Below are 22,431 nucleotides of genomic sequence, written 5' to 3'. Positions count from 1 at the left end.
GGCTCTGTTAAGAACAAGCTCTAAGTGTGAGAAATTCTGTTTCCCCTCTACAGTGGCCAAACATTTTATTTTCATGGTATAATTTGTGGTAATTGTTTTGCGTTGCCTGCACATACAGCATCTGGAAATTAATGGAGCCACTGCCAAGCTACACAAATATGATTCTCTTGTTCATACACTTTACATTAACTCTACAGAAATTCATATAGAAACAGCTGTCTAAAATATGAGCATCCTGATTAGTAGTTAGTTGGAAGCCCAGCTGTATTCATATTTTCCTTGGAAGGATCAGGAAGATGAGTGGAGGTTTACAATAGGATAGCAAAGTGTTAGGCTCTTTCAGGATTTGGTGTTGGTGACCCTGCCAGGCCACTCCTGTACTTAGTTCCCTTGGAGAGCTCAAAAATATACTTCTAATAGAAAAAGACAGCATTGTTCTCTTGATATTTCTTGGGAAATGTGTTAATCTAGATTTACCCAAGCCCATGCGAAATAAATGGGAGTAAAACAAACCATTAAGTAAAAAGCTAATCATGTGCTACAAAATAGCATAGAAAGGAGAAGAGCAAAAAAAAAGTCAGTGTTTTGCTGATTACACAGAACCACATTTAACACCCTCATTAGTAAGCCATCTATTCTCTCTCATCATAGGAAGAGGGTAATTGTCAAAGCAGTGCTGATTGATAGATGGGAATTTACAGAATGAGCCAAAAAGGAGTGGGGTTGTTTTTTTAAAGGAAATATATCCCTTGGTTAAGGAGCTGTTTGCAGAATACAGATTTAGAGTGACATTCCCCTAACCAACTGAATTGAACTGTCTCTAGGTCATGGCACATGAGCTGTTCTCCACATTTAGTCTCAGATTCATTGGAAGATGATAAATGGTGACTACCTGAAACAAAACGATGGAGAGAAATAACATGGATGCATCACAACCAAGGAATATTCTCTGATCTGCTCTGTAAAGTTACCCCATATACCCAGGCCAAACTGAATCTTGATTCCTGTAGTTACTTCGAAAACTCCAGTGTGGTATGATGACAATGTTTGTTTAGCAGGCACTTGAAAACCCAGCTGTAGAAGAAGCAGTTCTTAAATGCCCTGTTCATACAAACTCAAGCTTTTGCAAGCTGTGCGAGGTTGCATATTTTTCCATCCCACAAAAGTTACTTGAACTACTAAAAAAAGAAGACAATGAACCAAAGAGGTCATGGGCTCAACTTTTTGGTGGATCTGAGAAATGTGTGCCATAAACTACAACAGTTACGTTGTGGCAGGGATGTCAGTTCTAAGCACCTGTAATGCAGGAACAAAAGCAAATTTCAGAACTATACCAGCTGCTAATTCCAATCCAACGCTTGTGCAATATATTCCCAAAACCAATTACTTAGGTACTTATAGTAAAGCACTAACTTGTTGTATAATTGACTGGAATTATAGTATCTGTAAAAACAAACTCAGCAAAATGACAATTTTACTGAAAGTTTATGTAAAGTAAATAATAATATTAGTAAAGGACTGGAATTTTCAAAGGGCATAAGAGGGAGTTAAACTCTAATCATAAATCTCAGTGGGAAAGTTTGGGCAATGAGAATTTTGTGAATCTCTTGGGGAAACTCCACTCCTGTTTGGTTAGGTTAGACTCTAGACAGCTTTTGAGTAGGCACAAACAGAAACATTCAGACTCCAAGGCTCCACTATTTAAAAGCCTACTTTTGAGTCAGTCTTATTTTACTGGATTTAATAAACAATGGAATGTATTTAGGTTGAAATCTGATCTTTCTTGCATATAATTTGTCCATTCTGTAACTGCACTTTCTGTCTCTTGCATACACTCATGTTTCTGGGGTCTTTTATATCTAACATCATATTCACACAAAAAGCGAATGAACAATGTGGTGGAGGGCCTTGGCTTAGCGATACAGTGTGCAGAGAGCCCCAGGTTCAATTCCTGACATCTTCATTTAAAATGATCTCTGTATGAAATACTGGGTTTGTTTCTGCTTAAGACCCTGGAAAGCCTCTATAAGTATAAGGCAGCTTCATCTATGCTCCTCTTCTGTGAAAGCCAATATTGTTTGTCTCTGTTATACTGCATAGTGTATGATGACAATGATATTGCTTTATAATTCCTGGAATAACCAGAAGGAGGAAATGTCTATAGGAAATGCCTATGGACAACATCCTGAAGAACAGGGACTTCTGGCCTTAAAGGGAAAGGAGGATTAGAGATTGTCCAAGAGAGGTATTGAAATAACAGGAGATGATGGGAATGGATGATAAGGAACTAATGTCATGAAAATTGATGTGTTTTGAGGGTAGGACATAGAAGTGAAATCATGTTCATTTTTAAATTAGCTTTTGTTTCTTCTTACAAGTTACATGGACATAATTTCACAAATCACTCTGCTCACTTCGAATGGCAGCAACCCCATTTTTCTGTTAATCCTGAAAATTGGACCTGTTTCATATTATACTGTGAAATGTGCTTGATGGTACCATATGCTCAATTGAATCACTGAAGGCACATAGTTGATGCTGGTGATGAGTGGCTTGAAATCTCTGGAGCCCTGTTATGCCAAGTGTCCAATAGCACTCTCTCCTGCCATTGCTGGTGTTTACTCTTGTCGATAGAACTTAAATGCAGCATTATCTTTTCATGTGTTAGGAATATGGGTTGCTTGTTTCACTTTAATAGATCTTGCAAAGTGTCAAGCTCCTTCAAATGTTTTAAGTATTAATCTGGTTTTTAAAATGCTTTATCAAAACAATGCAAAGATGAGCCAATAACCTTATCAACCAGTGCACTTTTATTTTATGCAGTGTTAACTGCATAAAAATACTATTATGTAGCAGCAACATTTTGTGTTATAAGAGTACAAATTTTAATAAATGTTTTATAATACTTTTAAACTGCTTCCATTTTCTTTCTTTTTAAAACCCAGGCTATGTGTCATTTTTGGGAAGGCAAAGCGTGTTTCTGTGAGGCTGAGAAACAATCCTTCTTAGCTGACTTTGGTGCTATGTTGCCATCTCTTTGACCGCATCCCCTGGTCGAGTGACAGGTTCTGGTGCACAATGCTTTAGACAATTACTATTCCATTAGTTGTTATCACGCTGTAAAAGGGATTCCCAATCACAGAAGGTGAGGTCCTTCCAACATGGCCCAAGACGGCATCAGCTCACCCAATGGGCCCTCTTCTTTCTCTCCTCCCCCCTGCATCCCCAAAATCTGCTCTGGAGAACTAGGGGACCACACAGAGCAAATTTTGGGGGCATCTGGAGGCTGTAGAGGGGAGAATAGAAACTAGATGTCCACTGTTGCACAAGTGGTGGACTGTTAGCAAGGTCACTTAAATAATGTTGGCAAAATCAAGAAAGAAAAGAATTCCTGATGAATTTGAAGAAATAAACAGAAAGGTTTTGACTTCTTAGGTCAGGCCTAGTACATAACAGGGAGAACGTCAACCAAACATATAGAGAAAAACTCCCTCAGAACTACACAGCCAATTAGCAACCAGGCAGAGTGGCATGATGCCCTAAGTAACACCCCCCCTATCACCCTCTTGGCTAGCTGACTTTAACACTAACAGAATATAACCCTTTTGTTGCACACGGCATGATTTTTGCTCTTGCACTAACATCACTGGATGTTTCCCAATATGTTTATTTGCAATTCTTCCATAATTCTATGAATTGTATTAATGTTCTTCAATCTGCAGCCATGAGATTTTACACTGGTTCCATTGGGTATGATCCTCCCAAATATTTAAGGGTCCCTCCTGGTTTTGTTTTGGGCATTGTATTCTGCAACATGTCAATGATCCCATTCTAGAGCATCAGTGGTGCATCATTCTGCTTTATTATTTGTTCTGTGATGTTTCCCCAATGTTATTACATTACTGCTGTCTGGAAGGGCGCTTTTGACAACAAAAACAGGTCAAAAAGTAAATATGAATTTTGTGGTATAAAAAGTTACAGAATTTCAGCAGGAAGCTATGAGACATTCACCAAATTGAAACAAAGCAGCCTGTCCACTCTGAAATTTTGTGTGCACAAAGAGTATATTGAAAGTGGGATCACATATTACTGTCCCAATGCCATCATGAGCACAAATAATTATGAATTCACAATAAAAATGATATCTTGCAGTGCGGCTAGGTAATCCTTGACTCTCCAAATAAAATCAGGGGGACTTCTAAAAGTGCTCAACTTTTGCTGGATCACGTTCATCGTATTTCAGTGGCTGCTTGCATGTTGCTTTAAGCTCTGCTGTTTGAGAAGAAATGGGTAAATAGCACACATTATATACATAAAGCTTCAGCAGTTGATCTTCTGTAAGTGCATTTCAGTGGTAGCTGATAAACGCATATGAGTGGTAGTTCCCTTAGGTTTCTAGAAGCAACAATGCTGATAGAAAATTTTGCTTGACAAATACTCTCATTTTATCAATGTCCTTCTTTTTACATTTCTTCTTTTCTCATTTGGCTCAAACTATTTGTTATATATATATATATATATATACATCTGCAATCAGTGAACTTGTTAAACATATATTTTAAAAGTATTAACTTGAATAAAAGATCAGTTACACAATCATAGCATTCTAAACACATTTTATGCATGTGGGTGTAAGTGTAGTGATAGTTTTAGATGGGAATTTGATTTATTTTGAATAAGAAACCAAAATTTCTCAAGAGCTAATTAAAATAAACAATCCCTTTGCTGCAGTTTATCTTATTTATTTAAAACATATTTAATAAGCAAAGGTGAGTGCCATTCAGAAATCTTTTTAATTAGGTGTACATTTTATAGAAAATTCCTGTTTATATTGCTGTGATTTTATTTTACCATTCTCTTACAGTGACGTAGTAAAAGCTATTTATTATGTTTTTCTTTGGCTCACAGTCCCTGTTGTTGAATTTATTTGCCCAAACAGGGAAGTTTATAGGTGCACTTGTCTTTGTTACCTCACATTCAATACGAGTGGCAGATGGTACATAAAGCACATAGTCTGCTAATGTTCCATCATCATCATCATCATTATTATTATTATTATTATTTATTATTTCTTGCCTTTTTCCCAGTCTGGGATGCTAGGTGGTTTACACAGATAAACTAGAAAAAGCTAAAAACATAGAAAATACTATCACTAAAGGATAAAAAATTAGGATAATCATTAAAGGATAAAAAAGGTGTGCAGTGTGCTTATAGCTGTCATTTGTGCTCATAGGGTGTCTAACCATAGAATCATAGAATCATAGAATCATAGAGTTGGAAGAGACCACAAGGGCCATCGAGTCCAACCCCCTGCCAAGCAGGAAACACCATCAGAGCACTCCTGACATATGGTTGTCAAGCCTCTGCTTAAAGACCTCCAAAGAAGGAGACTCCACCACACTCCTTGGCAGCAAATTCCACTGTCAAACAGCTCTTACTGTCAGGAAGTTCTTCCTAATGTTTAGGTGGAATCTTCTTTCTTGTAGAAAGAAACCAGTCCTCCTATTCTTAATTCTGCATCTTCTGTGGGCAATTTAAGGCATTTGCTGTAAAAATCCCAGAACTTAAGTCCTGTTGGATCAGACCCAGCACCAATCTACTCCCAACCATCCTGTCCTCACAGTGGCCAACCAGATGCCTCTAGGAAGCAAAGAAGCAGTACAGCAGCCATCATGACTAGTAGCCACTGACATCGCTTCTACCCTCCATGAATTTATCTAATCCTGTTTTAAGGCCATCCAAGTTTGTGGTCATCATTACATCTTGTGATAATGAATTCCATTGATTAAACATACTTCAACAACTGAACCCTGGATTTGCTTCTTGGCTTTGGACTGGCAATGTTTCTGAAATATAAAGAAAATACTAAATAGGCCTCTCAGATATAAAGGAAGTATTCCACCCCACCCCCACCCCCCAGTTCCAAATAGTTGCCTGCAGTGGTCTCCTGCTGTTAGATAGGTGGTGACCAGGGTCTTTTTAGTGTTGGCACCCTTCTTTGGAACACCCCCCTTGGTCCACAATCCTAGTGCCTCCTCTTAGCTCTAGCTGTCAGGTAAATACAATTTTATTCACCCAGACTTTAAACTTGCTAAGCATTTGCTGCTATTGGAATGCTACAATTTTCAAATCAGGTCAGTTTATCTTCAGTTAATTTAGAGTTTAAATATTTTGGCATTTAGTCTGGATTCTTTTTAAAGTTCTATTGATTTTCATCCTATTATTTGTTTGTTTTTATTTGCTTGCTTACTTAGGTATATAAATAGTTGTTGTTTGTGATTGAAGGTAAACAAATACGGTGATGACTGTAATGTCGTGGGAGCAAATAAGGAATTGTACCTAGCTGCCCTGAATTGCCTTTAATCTAAATGAAATAAGATAATTACTGTCTAGTCATCCATGGTATGGTTTTCCGGACCCATCCTGGTATGTTGTGTACCAGCCCTAACAGGTATTGACAAGAGGCACTATCTTGTTTGGTTGCCTCCTTCCATGCGCAGACACATTTCCTGCCATGCTGCCTGCCTCTCCTGTCTTCATACACTGATGCAATTCTCCAGGGACTTAAACACACACACACACACACACACACACACACACACACACCCTTCCTCCTTTGTCTAATTCCCTAGAATGTCATTTTCCTAGACATTTTTACATATGTTAGTAGGGAGTGCCAGCCAGAGCCTTGAGGTGGAAACCACCAAGACGTGAGCTCAGTTGAAATGCACGGGCGCAGAGCAGTGCCGTTGTGCAACTCCTGCTCATTTCACTGGTTGTGTGGGGTTTTTATTCAATTATGTCCTGACTTCCCTTAAAAATTCACGGTGTAATCATTGTTAGTGAGTCGTGAGGGTGCCATTTGGTTTCTCTGCTGATGCAGGCACTAAAATAACTTGGGGTGTCCCTGTTGCCCACCATCATGAGCCCTCCCCTCTGCCCGTTGCCTCTGCATCATCTTAGTAGCCTTTAGTTCCCTCTCTGCTGCTAGGTCTCCCCTTCTCCGTATCCAACGACTTTTTGCCCGGCAGAGAAGTGAAAGAAAACATCTGCAGTGGCAGAGCAGCACAAATGAAAGGGGAGACTTAGGAGCCTTGGAGGAGTCTCACATTGTGCAGTAGCAACACATGCATGGTTTTTTTGGGAGGGGCAGGCTTTTGTTAGGGGGCAGAACCTCAGATTTGTATTGATTCCTATTGATTGGGGGACAGCTGTCCCCCCTGCCCCCCTTGGCTATGCCCATGAGCACATGGTTAGTTTGTGCAGACATGGGGTATAATCTGTCAGCAGCACAACATGGGTATAACAAATTGATTTCTTGGGGTGAGAGGGGGTGTGCTTGTGCATGAGATAGAAACATGTTTGTATTTGCCCCCTTCACCACAAGGAGATCAAGACAGCATATATGGGGCTACCATATACCTTCTCGGTAGTGGCGCCTGCCCTGTGGAACGCCCTCCCATCAGATGTCAAAGCGATAAATAACTACCTGACATTCAGAAGACATCTTAAGGCAGCCCTGTTCAGGGAAGTTTTTAATCTGTGATATTTTAATGTATTTTTGGTTTTTATGGAAGCCGCCCAGAGTGGCTGGGGAAACCCAGCCAGATGGGTGGGGTACAAATAATAATTATTATTATTATTATTATTATTATTATTATTATTATTATTATTATTATTATTATTATACCAAACATATATATAACAACTCTGTAGGTGTGAGAGAGTTCAGTTTTATTATTAGGATTTATCTCATGATAGTTTTGATTTTTATACATCACTGAATATTGTAATGACAGAAAGGTGGAATAAAAATATTTTAAACAAATAAAATAAAAAGTAACATTAGTGCTCTGAACCCTGAAACTTATTCCCTGCTGCCATTTGTTACATTTTTATGTGTTCGGCAATCACAATTTGACCTTTTTGCATTCTGTAAAAACATTCAGGCTTAGCTATAAAGTTTGAGATGAGTAATTTCATGTTCCAATGAATGGAGTATTTCATGGGTCTTGTTTTTGCTGCTGCACAACAGACTGATACACAGCTATCCCTCTGGAAATTATTCCTATGGATATGTACAATCTAATTTTGGGTAGGAAACTTACTCAGTAACAGAGCTTCTCCCTCCTATCTGCATTTACTGTACATTGTTTCTTTCTTTTCTTCATAGATTGAGCTGCAAAAGCGAAAGATGAAGCAAAAGGAACTGTTTATATTACAACTTTTAGAAAAAATATCATTCCTTGAAGGAGAGGTAAGGATTATATTTGGCTAATTACTGAAAGTTATTGTTTTTAACTGATACTTAGCCAATTATCTTTCCCAGTGTAAAAATGCCTCAAAACTCTGCTAGTTCTGTTAGCCCAGTACAAATATAAATACAAATTTAATAATATAAAAGTTTAACAATGCAGAACATTTATATACTCTCAATCTGGAAAATTCAAAAACAAATATGGAACATTTCTGATCGAGGCAGCGTAATATTATGACTAGTAAGAATCAAGTGTCAACAAGAAGAAAAAAGAGGGGGGAACCATAGAAAATGTATAAACAGAAAACAATACACTATTAATTGAGTACACTCGTCAGCTGTATTTGAGTGGCAGTCTGGAGATTTGAGTGAGTCAGGAGCAGGGATGATAATGAACTAAGTGCTTCCTGTATTAGGTAATGCAGACCAGGATGTGTTCGTGTGAATGTGAATGTGAGGGGAAGGGCAGAGGAAATGGAAATCCAATACTTTTTCCTTTTATAGGATCACTGTAGCCCAGTGGTGTGCAGTCAATGGACTGTTAGGGGACTAGACTAGCCCCCTAAATGTTCCGATTAAATTAAAGTATTAAAGCCTGGTGCCTCCTTCCCAAAGCCCGGGAAGCTTCTGCCCAGCTTAGGGAGGGAGGTGTGATGCTCACGTGTACGACATTGCCCCATCACCCTCGCAAGCTGGCGCCTCTGGCCCTAACTGTTCTCCTACAAAAAATGTTGCCACACGCCACTCTTGTAGCCATGTAGAGCTATATGTTATAAGGGGGATTGATTATTGTCTGGAAGACTTGCATACATAATAAATTAAGCCAAACTGTTGTGAAGTTATCCTTTTGTTTCTGCTCCTTCAACAACCATAATTTATTAGTTAGTTTTTTCCACTAGGCCAATATCCCATACACTTTTGTACGAATGATCTATGTTTACCCTGAAATATTTTTCCAATGTCTAGCTAAAATATTCCTAGACATTATATTACAACTAATTTTGTTAGATTTCAATTAAGGTGTGTGCTGCCTCCTACTTTTTGATTAATTTGTAGGTTGGTTTTGTGGTTTGTATTAGATAGCAAGTCTACTTAGGCAGCACCTATCTTCCTACATGTTCTGTGAAACACCTATTTTTCAGGCACTCAACAAATAAAAAAATATATTTATATTTTGCACAGATGAGCAGTAACATGTAAAGAGAAGCCTGTGAAAATTAATAGAAACGTCTTTTCACATTTGTGGTTAGATTTGGGAGGGGAAAATACAGGAAGCTGCCGTTTGCAGAGTCAAACCATTCCTCCATCTAGCTCAGTATTGTCTACTACACCAATGGTTCCCAACTGGTTAAGTATTGTGGGCCTCCTGTTTTTCAAAAGCCGATCCATGGACTCTGTGTTTTTGACTATGGTAGTTTGTGTTACGTGAATGGTGCCACGGACCCCCTGGGTCAGTTACGCGGACTGCCCAGTGGTCCGTGGACCACCAATTGGGAACCATTGGTCTACACTCTACATTGACTAACTGCAGTTCAACAGGATTTCAGAAAGAGGTTTCACCCAGCCCTACCTGGAGATGCTTGGGACTAAACTTGGGGCCTTCTGCATGCAAAGCAGATGCTCTACTGCTGAGCAACAGCTTTTCCAGGAAAACCCTGGAAGCTAGATCAGAGTGTTAGCATCTAGGCTTCTCATTGCTCCCGCTTGCAAAACCTGTCAGGACCCATGGGAGCTGTGACATGAAAGGGAGCGAAGCACTGGATAAGTCTCTCCTGTCCATAGGACGCTCTCCTCCAAATCACTCAAAAAAGGAGAGGGTAAGAGAAAATCCAGGTTGAGAGAGGAGAATGTGTGGGAAGGCAGCTATTGGAGGAGAATGTCATATGAACGACAGAGAATTAATGGAAGTACAGGAAGCTTACTATCCACGCTGAATGACAGTAAGGATGAGTCCTAAGTCCAACACTCTCCACTCCTCTCCCATGCCAGCTTTCATCTTTTTCCTTTCTCACTTTCTGCACCTCCAGTTTAAGAAATTCCCTATAAGCTTCCTTTTAAACACCTCCTGCTCCCCCACCTCTGTTGTCTTAATGTTCTCCTTCAATGGTAAAAATAAATAAAGCAAGCCTCTCTTAATCTAAAGAGATTAAATGATAGGCTATGCAGTGGCAGTGGTTAAGAGTGTTGACTTAGGACAGGGGAGGAGACTCTGTTGCGAGGCCCTCCCTGGGTGATCTTGGGACTGGTCACCATCTCTATGGCTAACAGGGTTCAGCAACAGGGGTGGGGCCTGGAGCAGGATGAGTCATGTACACTATCATGAGCTTCTCTCAAGAATTAAAAAAGATACTAATGAAGAAAATTACTTCATTGCTTTACAGTTTGCATGTGTAACAATTAATTGCAGGGCCTGCTGGGATATTGAACTGAAGAATTGAGTTGTCGATTTTGTATGTTTCAGAATAAAGAATTACAAGACCGTTTGGATTACTTGATGGAGTCACAGTCAAAGACTGATGTAGAAACCAGAGATGTTGGAGTAGGATGTGACCTTCCACTGAGGTATCTGGGCTTGAATACATTCAGGGGGAATCCTTTTTAGCCCACTTCGTTGAGAAACTGAGACAACTAAAGCAGCTGTCACCACCCCTTTGCAAATTCATGGAATTGTGAAGTTTTTTTGGGGGGGGATGTGGGCAGGTGGGCATTTCCGTGGGTGAAATGGTGCTTCTTCAAGGCCAAATGAGGAACAGTGATTTGTCACGCCTAATAAACTTTTATATGCTTGCTGTGTTTCAGCTTGCCAGAGGAGCCTGAAGTCTTAGCGGCACGCTGAATAAGTCATTTCACTAGAGCAGTTTAATGAAGCACTAATAAGATTACTCAGTTATGATTTTGCCCTTCTGACATTAACAACCAGCTACACTGGTTTCCAGAGCTTCAGCCTAGAGGCGGCGATAATAAGACAAGTTAAGAAATTTCCAGGCCGTGTGACAGCTATTTATGTGATGCTTCCTGGGGACCCTCAAGGTGCCAAAGCTTCTATATGTGGTTCATTTGGAAATTTATCATTGACCTTTACTCTGCTTAGCTTTATGGAGCCCTTTATTTTTCCTGTTTAATTTTTATAAGTAAATAAGAATTAATGATTTTTTATGGCTTGAGGAAAGCTCTTAAGGCCCTAAACCAAAAGAATGTGTATGGGGAACGTGGCAGATGTTCCTCAGTTTGTAGCAACTTGGCAAATGCCAGTAAAACAAACAAACCAGGAAGAGGCTTTTTTCACACTGTTTATGAATAGCTAATTGCCATTCATCAGGCATAGGCTTAATGTATTTTCTGCACAACGAAATAAAGAGACCTAATAATATCCAAATACAACCTACGGTATATTATACTAATAATAAGATTTCAACCATGTGCAAAAGTGTTAAGTAGCAATTAATACCAGCAACTATGGATCACTGGTAAAACATCTGTTTAAATAAAGTCTTTTGCAAGTTCTTATACATAAATGATAACTTCTAGTTCCTGGGGGGAAAGTTCTTAATCAGATTCCAGTTTGAATGCTGGAGTCTCTGAATGCATGTGTCTCTGGGGACTTGTGAGAGGGGAATGCTTTCTGTGGGTTGACCATGTGCCACGGTGGCACATGGTTCCAGGTTCCAGGAATTCACACCAAGAGCTTGAGTTGAATGCTGAAGTACAAGATATATTAAGGTAGGGTGGGGAAAGGAAGTTCAATTACACACTAAATAATGTGTTCCTTGGGCTCGCCCCCCCTAATAATCTACTGCACTCAAACCCCCAAAGTGGAGAAAGAGATCTCCAGTGGAGAAGAGAGAGAGAGGTTGCTAACTAGAGTAGATTTAAAGGGTTGGGAATCAGAGGAGTTCCTGCAGTTGCAAATGACTAAATGACTAGTGGGTGTGGGTGGGTGTTGATGCTAGGGCCAAGCATCCAGGCCAGAGTTCCTCTGCTTCAGGTACTCTTACGATTTCTCAGCTCTTGGGACCCACAAGCTCTGACATTCAGTTGCTCTGAGTAAGACTGCAGTGGGAAGCAGAGGAGAATGGTGGGTGTGTACAGAAAGAAGTTCCAAGCATGTGCCAGAATCTGTTCTCTTTTTTGGGAGTCTGGTTTCAAAGGAATGGCTGGAAGAGAAGGGGAGAAAGGAGACAAAGGCTGAGCTTTCCCTACCCTTACTAGTTAAAAATTCATTTGAAGCTCTGCTTGAGATTGCTATTGTGCCTCAAGTGTGATGTTTTTATGCTGGTTCCTCAGGAAGTATGATACAAGCATTGTATTATTTGCCCAGGTACTTAATAACCCACATATGAACCAAAGGTTATTGTTTACCTTGATTTGCATGATAGCTAGATCTTCTACCTACACTTTGGGAGGGGGGTGATTGGAGTCATCTTTTGTGGGGCTCACTAGGTCAACCTTTTGTAAGCCACTTATTGTCAATTCCTGTAGGTGTTGCAATGTAAAAAAATTGAGAGTCAAATTACCCGGCCCTGGGGTTTAGGGAGCAGAGCTATTCCCAGCATGCATCACTGTTCTCCCCACTTTTCCAGTTCAGTGTCTGGAGACTAAAGGTGGACTGCAGTGGGCTGCCATGTTACAACAAGTTACATGTTAGATGCAATTCTTCCAACATGCTGTGTCTTTTTTAAAAAAATAAAGAACTAGCAGCCTCATACCCAGTGTTGCTTGGGAATTCCAAGAAACCAAAAACCAGTGCAGTTTTGAAAGGTTCAGTCCAACATTTTGATTCAAAATGGCATCCAGATGTATCCAAAGATAGATCAAGACTTGCTCCTTGGTCTCAGGAACCATCATGCAAAATTTGGTTTTGATATTTTAAGGTCTCCAAATATTGAACAGACTCTATAACGAACCATCAAACAATTTTCTAAAACATGTAGAAGATTTGTTTCTGGTTACCAGCTGTGCTGCATGAAGGACTTTCCTCACTCTACTGGCTCAAGGAAAAAGTTATATTTGTTGTGGATTCCTTTTCATTGGTTTTGATCAGCCAAACAGTATTGGTTGATTTCTCAAGTGTCTAACATTTTGTGCTGTTGGTTTTCATTCCTAGCACTGAGAACAGCGGCACATCTTCCGAGACATCAAAGCCTGCCAGGACATACACTCCATTCAAGAGAGTCTTGGAGTATTCGTCAAAGCGCAGCACAACTGCCATCATTCCAGGCCCAGGAACTCCTCACACATGTTCCAGCGTCTTGAAACTCTGCAGCTTGAAGGACTGATGAGGCAGAGAAGCCTTTCAGACACTTTGTTCATGAAGCTGCCCTGTATTTATTTGCAAGGGAACCAAAGGTGAGCAAAACCTCTGCCCCTGTTCCTTTTTTAGAGGAAGGAGTATGCAAAGTCACCTGCCACATTTTGAGCACACCTGAAGGAGAGGCTGCTGGACAGCAATCCTAACTGCACATGGAAACTCATTTCTCATTTGAACTTTAATCTAATTCTACTTCACAGAAGTGCCATTTTCTTTACTTGAAAAGGGCATTAATTTCAATGTTACCCTTTTCCTTTTTGGAAAAGTGGTAGTTACAGCCAAAGATATATTGGCAGTTTGCTTGGGGAGGAAGTCTCTGCTTTTTCTAGCTCTTTAAGATGCTGATTCTGAAAACACTGAATGGGACCACGGCGCTCCTGAAGAGGGAGGCAGGGACCACCACCAAGGAAGCGTGCCAGGGGTGCTCTTGTGAGCTTTGTGGAAAGGAATGAAATTTGTTGGGTTTCTGCAACAAGGCACGTAGCTCTCTAATCTGTTAACTACCAAGTTTATTTCTGAGATCCACAGTTTCTTTTCAAAGGGACTTTTTCAGTCTTTCATACCCACCTCTCATCTGTCTCCAGGAAATATAGCATTGGTTCTTCATGTATATTAATACCTGGAAATACTTACGTGTCTATTTATATCCTTCCTGTTTAACAAAGCCTATTATTTTGTATATTGGAAATCCCTGAATGCTGTTCCACTGAAATATGGTTAAAAATCCTTTGTACTGAAGCTTAAGCCACATTTGACTAACTCACTGTACATGCATTTTTATAATGTGCTATGTTGTATTTTAATGTCATTTAACATCAGTGCTGGAGGGGCTAGCTATTCCTCAAGGGATACACAATGTGTAAGAGTTAACAGGAGAAATGTTGATTTAAAATGATTGGCACCATGCTTTTAAAGACTCTGGCCCATTGTCACTGTGTTTCACATTTGACTATACTCTTTCAACAGAGCTCTTGTTATTTTCATGTATGTGCACTACTTAATTAGTAAATAGAAAAGAACACTGTATAGGAAGTCTGAGGCCATATGAGTCACTTGGATAACTCTGCAACAAGAGAACTATTTGCTTAGGATACCATCCAGCCACCTCAGTTCCTTCCCACTTGGCTCTAGTGTGCCTGCTTGAATAAATACTTTTTACAAATTGTACCAAAGGCAACATATTCTACATTTACAAATGGAGGGAAAACCTAAATATGAAGTATATATTCCCTGTGATGTTATATATTCCATTTATATTGTTATGAAATTGTTACTGTGGGTGGGACTATCATGCCTTTGCCCTTGGCTTCCCAAGGCAATTCGTGGTCAGAGTCTGGGATTTGATGAAGTAATGTTAATGGTTTCCAGCGTGAGTGAATGCCTAGGAAGTAGTTTGAGATTGTTCTGGAAGGTTCTGAATGGAGAGAGAGACATCAGAGATTGAGGAAGAAGAGTGGCGTTCTTGTTGCGGTCATGGGGAGGAGGCTGAAGTCTCTGAGTGAAGCAAACTGCAACAGAAGGAGAGAGCGCAGCGCTGAGGGAGCTGAAACGTTGAAAGCACCTGGGTGTGCCTCTTTCTGGAGATTTGATTTATTGCCATTTGTAAATAAATCTGATAATACAAAATGCCGCAAGTCTCTAGTGTTCCCTCCTCCGAAAAAATGCAAGCACTTGGGAAGCACCTGCACACCTGGAAATCTTCATCACTTGGAGAAATGATGACCATGTGACAATATGTACTGTAGGTATATATAGCAGCAAAGTGGATTGGGTTCAAAATGGCAAGAAATCTGGATCTTGAGGGCCCAGTCTCTTTTAGTGCTTTGCCTTTTCTTCATATACTTTGGACAAAAAATCTTGAGTCATGTGTGGGGCAGTCCTACAAACGTAAACAGAGTCCTGCTGCTGGAATCAGACTAAAGGGTCTTCTGGTCCAACATCCTGCAAACAGCACTCTCATGTTTACTCAGAAGTAAGTCCCAGTAAGTTTGTTTAAAGCATTTCCACCCACTCTTCTGCCCAAAGAAGCTTCCAGAGCAGCTCACAATCTAAAAAGACATGACAGAAAAGGAAAAAGAAACAGGAGGGAGGAGGGGGGAAAGCAAATTCATGCACTAATTCTGCAGGCCATGGAACTAGATCTACTGCTCCAGATTCCGGGTTCTTGCACTAGGGTTCTTTGAACATAATGGAGGAAATCAAACATTGGCAAGGGCTTGTCATTGAGCCTACCTAGTGGCAATGAAGGCAGCAAAGAAGGAATACTTTACTATCTCCATTGCATCCTCTTTATACCATCCAGCAGAGCTTTTCCAGGTGGTGCAGGACATTTCACAGTCTCTCCAGAAGAAGGTGACAGAAGGTGGTAGCTTGCTGTGATTTGTTTGCAAAGCAATTTTAACGATAAAATTGCTTGCATCCGCGGGGACCTTGACTCCTTTAGGCACCAAGCAAAAAAATCCTCTTCTCCTAGGCCTTTGGCTAATTAAACAACATATGACCTTTTATACAGGAGCCAGGGTGGGTATTATTTTTCTTTGTTACTATGTTGCACATTTTACAATATAAAACTGCCCTGTGATCCTTGGATGAAGGGTGGTATACACATTTAATAAATAAATTAAAAATAAATAATAGTGTACAAGCCCAGGACACCTTAAGAACCCCTTGCCCTAGGCATCCCAAGTTGATCACTGAGGTAATCTGGGAGAACAGGGTCCCCATGGAACAGAAGCTTGACTTATGTCAATGAGAAGTTGTGCCTTCAGTGTTCTGGGCCCAACGTTGGAGTTCCCTGCTTCTAGAAGTCAGGCAGGCACCACCCCTGATGAGTTTCAGGTCCCTGGTTAAAATCATATTTCAGGAGGCTGTTGCAGCATGAATGCTTCTCTGGCGTTTCAAAATTTTCTGATGTTTTCGTTTAAATTTCTGAGGTTTAATTTATGTTGCATTGATTATATTTTTATTGCTGTAAGCCGCTTTGAGAGCTAGGTGATGAAAAGCAGGGGTAGACATCTTTAAAATAAAGAGATCTAAGCACAATGGAAGGCCTGCTGCTACTCTCAGTAATGGTAGTTGGCAGGTGGAGGTATATCCAGGCAAAGTGGAGAGTGCCTAACTCAGGCATAGGCAAACCCGGCCCTCCAGATGTTTTGAGACTACAATTTCCATCATCCCTGACCACTGGTCCTGCTAGCTAGGGATGATGGGAGTTGTAGTCCTAAAACATCTGGAGAGCCGAGTTTGCCTATGCCTGGCCTAACTGTTACTTCCTCTCCCTCTGGTGGCCTTCACAACTCCCATGCAAGTGTAAAATTTGGTTCACCACCTGTGGCTATTCCTAGACTGGGATAGCCTGGCCTCAGTCCATGCTCTAGTAACCTCCCTCTTGGACTACTACAGTGTACTCTACATGAGACTGCCCTTGAACACTGTCCAGAAACTGCAGCTAGAGTAGAACACAGTAGTTGGTGAAGGGGGCAGTCTGATGGGATTATGTGTCACGAGTCCTGAAAGCACTGCATGTCTTAATGTTTTAAAATCATTTCACTTACTTTAATTGTATTGTTTTTCTGCCTCGTTTGCTGCCCTGGGTTGCTTTGGGAGAAAGGGCAGTGTAGAAACTTAATGAATAGAGTTTGTTGGCCTTGGTTTGGAATATTTTTAAGTTTAATTAACACTAATTAAAAAGGAGCACACTACAGTGATTTTCTTATGATTAACTGAAATTATTTGAGCATATTTCAGCACACCAACCCCACCTTTGAGTCTTTATAGTAGGTCCATAAATTAGCAACAAAAAGCAATCCAAATCAGGGAGCAAATAAAACTATGATGAAAAGAAGGAAGTAAATACAGAACAGGTTGTGAGAGTTTCCACAGTCACCATCACTGAGACCGTATAATCCACAAAGGCAGAGAGGAGGGAAATAATTTCAAGTCTTGGCTGAATCTGCTAGCGATGTTTACAGGAATTGTGGGACTGCAGGTTATGTTCAAACTTCTCAAAGCTTCCCTACTGGTCTTCAGCTGTTAAGCTTTTCAGGTGTACAGGTATGGTCCTGCTTCTCTAGATGTGACACAAACTCTTTTTGCTAAAAACACATAATCCCACCAGACTGCCCCACTCACCAACTACTGCATTCTACTCTAGCTGGTTTCCGGACAGTATTGAAGGGCAGTCTCATGTAGAGTGTCCTGCAGTTGTCCAAGAGGGAGGTCACTAGTGCATGGACCGAGGCTGGGCTATCCCAGTGCAGGGAAAGCCAAAGGTGTTGTGAGCCATAGGTTCAGCCCTACCAGGAAGATTTCAGAGATTTCAGGGTCTACTGTGAGTAGGACTAGCAATGGATGCAACCCTAGGGGGTGAAGGACTGTATAAATGGCTGAAATAAATGAAATGAAAACAATTCTATTACCTCCTTGGATAGATAGAACATTTGGCAAATTAGCTTGCATGTTACATATTCAATGGAAGAGGAATAAATGTGAGCTTGCCTAAAAAGGATGAACAAACTTGTTAAGAGTTGAAATATGAATGGATATGGAAATTTTCTACAACACTCTTCCAACTGTGCAAACCAAGCAGGATATAACGGGCCAAAAGCTACCCCTTACTTAGCAAAGGCAGAATTGAAACTTCCTATTTTGACAGGGGAAACAGCAACGCTATATATGCAAGTCATCCCTGAAGATGACCTTGGCTCTGTGACTTCACTTTGCCGAAGTTTTATTTCTATTTAAATACTGATATTGTAAGTAGGGCACCTCCCGAAATATACTGGAAAACACCTGCCAAGTCAGATATGAGTGTGGACTTTGAAACGAGGAGGGGAATGTAGTTCACATTCTTGCAGCTGAATGATGACTGCTGCAATTATTTCAATTGTAACTTGGAAGTGTGTGGGCAGAGAATTTTTCTGGCACTACGGAGGTGCTAATGAGGTTGCCTCACATGGCTGATGCTGTCTGCCGCATGATTTTGAATTAAAGTTATGGTCACACAAATATATGCTTGCTTTTCTCTAAGAATTCTGTGTCTTTTCCCTCACATCAACATCTTGTCCTTAGCTAAATTAAAATAAGTTCAACTTCTGAGTACCTTTAGAGCAATACAAAACAAAGGCCACCTGATACAATAGAGTAGGATTCCCCAAACCTGGATCTCCAGCTGTTTTTGGACTACAGTTCACATCATCTCTAACCACTGGTCCTGCTAGCTAGGGATGATGGGAGTTGTAGTCCAACAACAGTTAAAGACCCAAGTTTGGGAAACTGCAGTAGAGGACTAGAGTCTGGGTTTTCCCCAGGTAGACTCAACTACCTTCCTCCAAAGTTGAACCACTAGATTCTAAGTGCATTTCAGTTTTGAGATTTGTGTATAGGGTTTAAATGGCACTTTACAGAGTAACGTTAGCAAAAGAGATTCCTGCCCAAAAGAGTTCATGATCCAAATTTGGACTGTTGGCTAGGTGTAAGTCAACAGAGAAAAAACATTTCTCCCTTTGATATGGAGCTGGTGTCTCTAAGTAGCAAGACCATGCCTATAGGACACCAAAAAGACCTCATCTATGAAGCTGCCTTGTTTACCGAGATCACCTGATGAGGCCACTTTACTCACATGTTATTCACCAACTTCTAAGGCAAGGGGGGGGGACCTCAGGCCCATTCCCAGGCCATGCCTCTCACCAGTCCTTCCGCATGCCCCCACCCTTGAGTGCTTTTGTCCTGTTGTAATGTGTGCTTTTGCTTGGCTAGATGGAAGATGGGGAGGGGAGTCTATACCTATTGTACAAAGTGTCATCCCCCCCAACCCATTTTTTGCATCTGGCTCTGCCCATCACCAGAATGCCCCCACCTCTGTTGTCCAAAAGGGAATGTGGCTCTTGGGCTGAAACTGGTTTTGCACCCCCTGTTCTAAAGTGAGGCTGGTGGGGAGACAGTGGGCCTTTTCTGTAGTGGTAAAACTCCTTACTTCAAGGACTACTAGCCACAGTGGCTCTGCTCTGCCTCCAGTCAGAGACCGTAATGCTTCTGAATCTCAGTTGCTGGAGTCTGCAGGAGGGGAGAGGGCTTGCTTGTTTCCCAAAGGCATCTGGGTGGCCACAGTGAGAACAAGGCTGCTGGACTAGATGGGCCCCCTTCCTCCTGATCTAGCCCTGGCAAGGATCACTTGGTGGAGGGTAACAGTGGGGAAAAACGTTTTGTTCAGGCAATACTTTGGTTTGACTAGGGTTAATTCTTAAGGAGCTTTTGGCTCTCTTGTTTTGATGGGTTCCCCTACTATTCTTCATATTGTTAGGCTTGGTCTTGCAGAATTTATTTTGATACTGTCATGCATTTATGGTGTTGGGAACCTCAGACACTACCACATTTCAAAAAAGTGGGATAAATAAATACTATATCTGTAGCTGTTCCACAAATCATGTGTCTGTTGCGCAGCAGCTATGCACATAGAATACTTTTGCCAAGTACTGTACAGTACCACAAAGTGGATAATGCCCTATTTCACATTTTGCTTGCTTGCTCAGGTCAGAAGTAAGGTCCACTGGACTCAGAAAGATTCATTTTTGATCAGGTGGCTGTAATTTCTTCTCAAGAAGAAACATCCTTTGCAGAGCACATTTTACACTTTTGGCTGTGGCCTGCTTTGTTTTTGCTGATCTGAACTTTCTGAAACCCATTCACTTGGAATAAATATTAGGAAAACCCTCCCAGTTTGGTGGCTTTTTCTTCTTAGAAAAGAAAGCCCAGACCAGTACAATCAGTTGGAAAACGGAAATATGATGATGCAGTTACTGTTCAGCCAAATATCTGATAAACAGGATGGGCTGTGGCTTGGACCTCATCCCAGAGGGAAGGAAGGAAGGAAGCCTGCCTCTTTCAGCGGGAGCTTGGACGTTTAGGATGGAAGCAGATCCACTAAGTGCTGAGCTTTCTCCAGGAAGGTTTGAAGAAACGGGAGGTGTAAGGCCGGAATGTGGGTCTGGCTGGCTTCAGTATTTCTGTGAGAGCTGAGACTTCTTCATCTAAAGCCAGCCATGTCCCCTTCTGATTAGAAGGGCTTATAGCTCAGTGGCAGAGCCTCCACTTTGCAGCAGGCAGACGGTCCCAGGTTCAATCCTCAGCATCTCCAGGTATGGTTAGGAGGGAACCCTGCCTGAAACACTGGAGAGCTGCTGCCAGTCAGTGTGACAACAATCTGACTTGGTATAAAGCAGCTTCCTAAATCTAGGACTTGCCGCTCAGAAGGTTGGTGGTTCGAATCCCCGCGACGGGGTGAGCTCCCGTTGCTCGGTCCCTGCTCCTGCCAACCTAGCAGTTTGAAAGCACCTCAAAGTGCGGGAAGGTAAACGGCGTTTCCGTGCGCTGCTCTGGTTCGCCAGAAGTGGCTTAGTCATGCTGGCCACATGACCCGGAAGCTGTCTGCGGACAAATGCCGGCTCCCTCGGCCCATAGAGCAAGATGAGCGCCGCAACACCAGAGTTGGTCACAACTGGACCTAATGGTCAGGGGTCCCTGTACCTTTAAGTCTTCCCAAGGGGGCAAACCATTGTGCCTTCACTCTAAGGAACAGTATCTTTTCTAAAAAAGCAGCAGTAAGGAGATGCTAGTTCACCTCAAAGGAAATAGTTCTACATGTGCTCTGAGGCGCTTATAAAACTTAAAACTCTAGCTCCCACTCGGAGAATTTTAGAGTTGAAAGGGACCCCAAGGGTCAACTACTCCACCCCCGCGATGCAGGATTTACAGGTAAATCATCCGTAATAGATGGCCGTCCAACCTCTGCTTAAAAACTTCCAAAGGAAAGCCCAACACCTCTTGCTGGAATCTGCTTCACTGTCAAACAGCTCTCACTTTCAGAAAGTTCTTCCTGCTGTTTAGCCAGAATTCCCTTTCTTGTAACTTGAATCAGTTGGTTTGAGTCCTACCCTCCAGAGCAGGAGAAAACAAGCTTTCTCCATCCTCCATGGGACAGCCCTTAAGGTATTTGAAGGTGGCCAATCATATCTCCTCTCAACAGTTCCTCATAAGGCTTGGTTTGCAGATCTTTGATCATCTTGGTCGCCCTCCTCTGCATAAGTTCTTAAATTGTGGTGCCTAGAACTGGACACAGGACTCCAGGTGTATTCTGCAGAATAAAGTGGTACTACTCTTTCCCTTGACGGAGACTCTATACTTCTGTTGATGCAGAGTAGAGTAGCACTAGCCCTTTCTGCTGCTGCTGCATCACACTGTTGATTCATCGGTCATCATTGGGCATTAATTAGTATTGTTAACGATTGGCTTTAACGATACTACTTCTTAGCTCCACATGCGCCCAAAGTGCTTTGCAATTAACTTTATAAACAGAAACGACTTATATATAAGGGAGAAGAAGGAGGAGCCAAGCATCCTATAAACGTCGGAACGCGTTTGCAGCAGCGCCTCTCTGGCTCCTGCCGAAACGGCTGCCTAGGAAGCGAGCGAGCGAGCGAAAGCGTAAATGCTCCACCGAAGTATTTTGGCCCGGCTGGGGAGCCGTAGGGCGCTTCCGGGAACATGGCGGCGCCCAGCGGGGGCCGGAAGCGGCGGAGGTGCCGCTGCTGTGTCCGTCCCCGCCCGCTCTCCTCCTGCCTCCGGGACCATGCGGGCCTCCCCTCCCCGGGCCAGGCATGGCGGCGGCGGCGCCGGAGCAGCTGCGAGGCCGGAGCCTGCCGGAGCTGCGGGAGATGCTGAGTCGGCAGGAGAAGCTGCTAGGGGACCGGTGAGAGGCCGGGGCGGGAAGGAGGGCCGGGCCGACTCCCCCTTGGCGGCTCAGGCGGGGCTGGCGAGGAGCTCCCCTTCCCCTGGAGGGCGGCGCTCCCTCCGCTTTTGCCTTTCGGGG

At 42.0% G+C, this 22,431-nt stretch overlaps 1 protein-coding gene across 1 annotated transcript in view; it reads left to right on the top strand.

Annotated features, from left to right (window-relative positions):
* MYZAP (myocardial zonula adherens protein) overlaps window positions 1-15,191 on the top strand; it is a 49,313-nt gene extending 34,122 nt beyond the window's left edge. Inside the window, exons 11-13 of the mRNA XM_053365400.1 lie at window positions 8,174-8,257; window positions 10,719-10,819; window positions 13,362-15,191. Of these exons, the coding sequence (XP_053221375.1) occupies window positions 8,174-8,257; window positions 10,719-10,819; window positions 13,362-13,533 (357 nt within the window). The 3' untranslated portion in view covers window positions 13,534-15,191. The remainder of the gene's footprint in view (window positions 1-8,173; window positions 8,258-10,718; window positions 10,820-13,361) is intronic.
* Window positions 15,192-22,431: the final 7,240 nt, after the last annotated feature.

This window comes from Podarcis raffonei, chromosome 14 (assembly GCF_027172205.1).
Source record: "Podarcis raffonei isolate rPodRaf1 chromosome 14, rPodRaf1.pri, whole genome shotgun sequence".
Lineage (NCBI taxonomy): Eukaryota > Metazoa > Chordata > Lepidosauria > Squamata > Lacertidae > Podarcis > Podarcis raffonei.
Note: the sequence above shows the minus strand (reverse complement) of the source record. Positions and strands in the feature narration are given on the sequence as shown.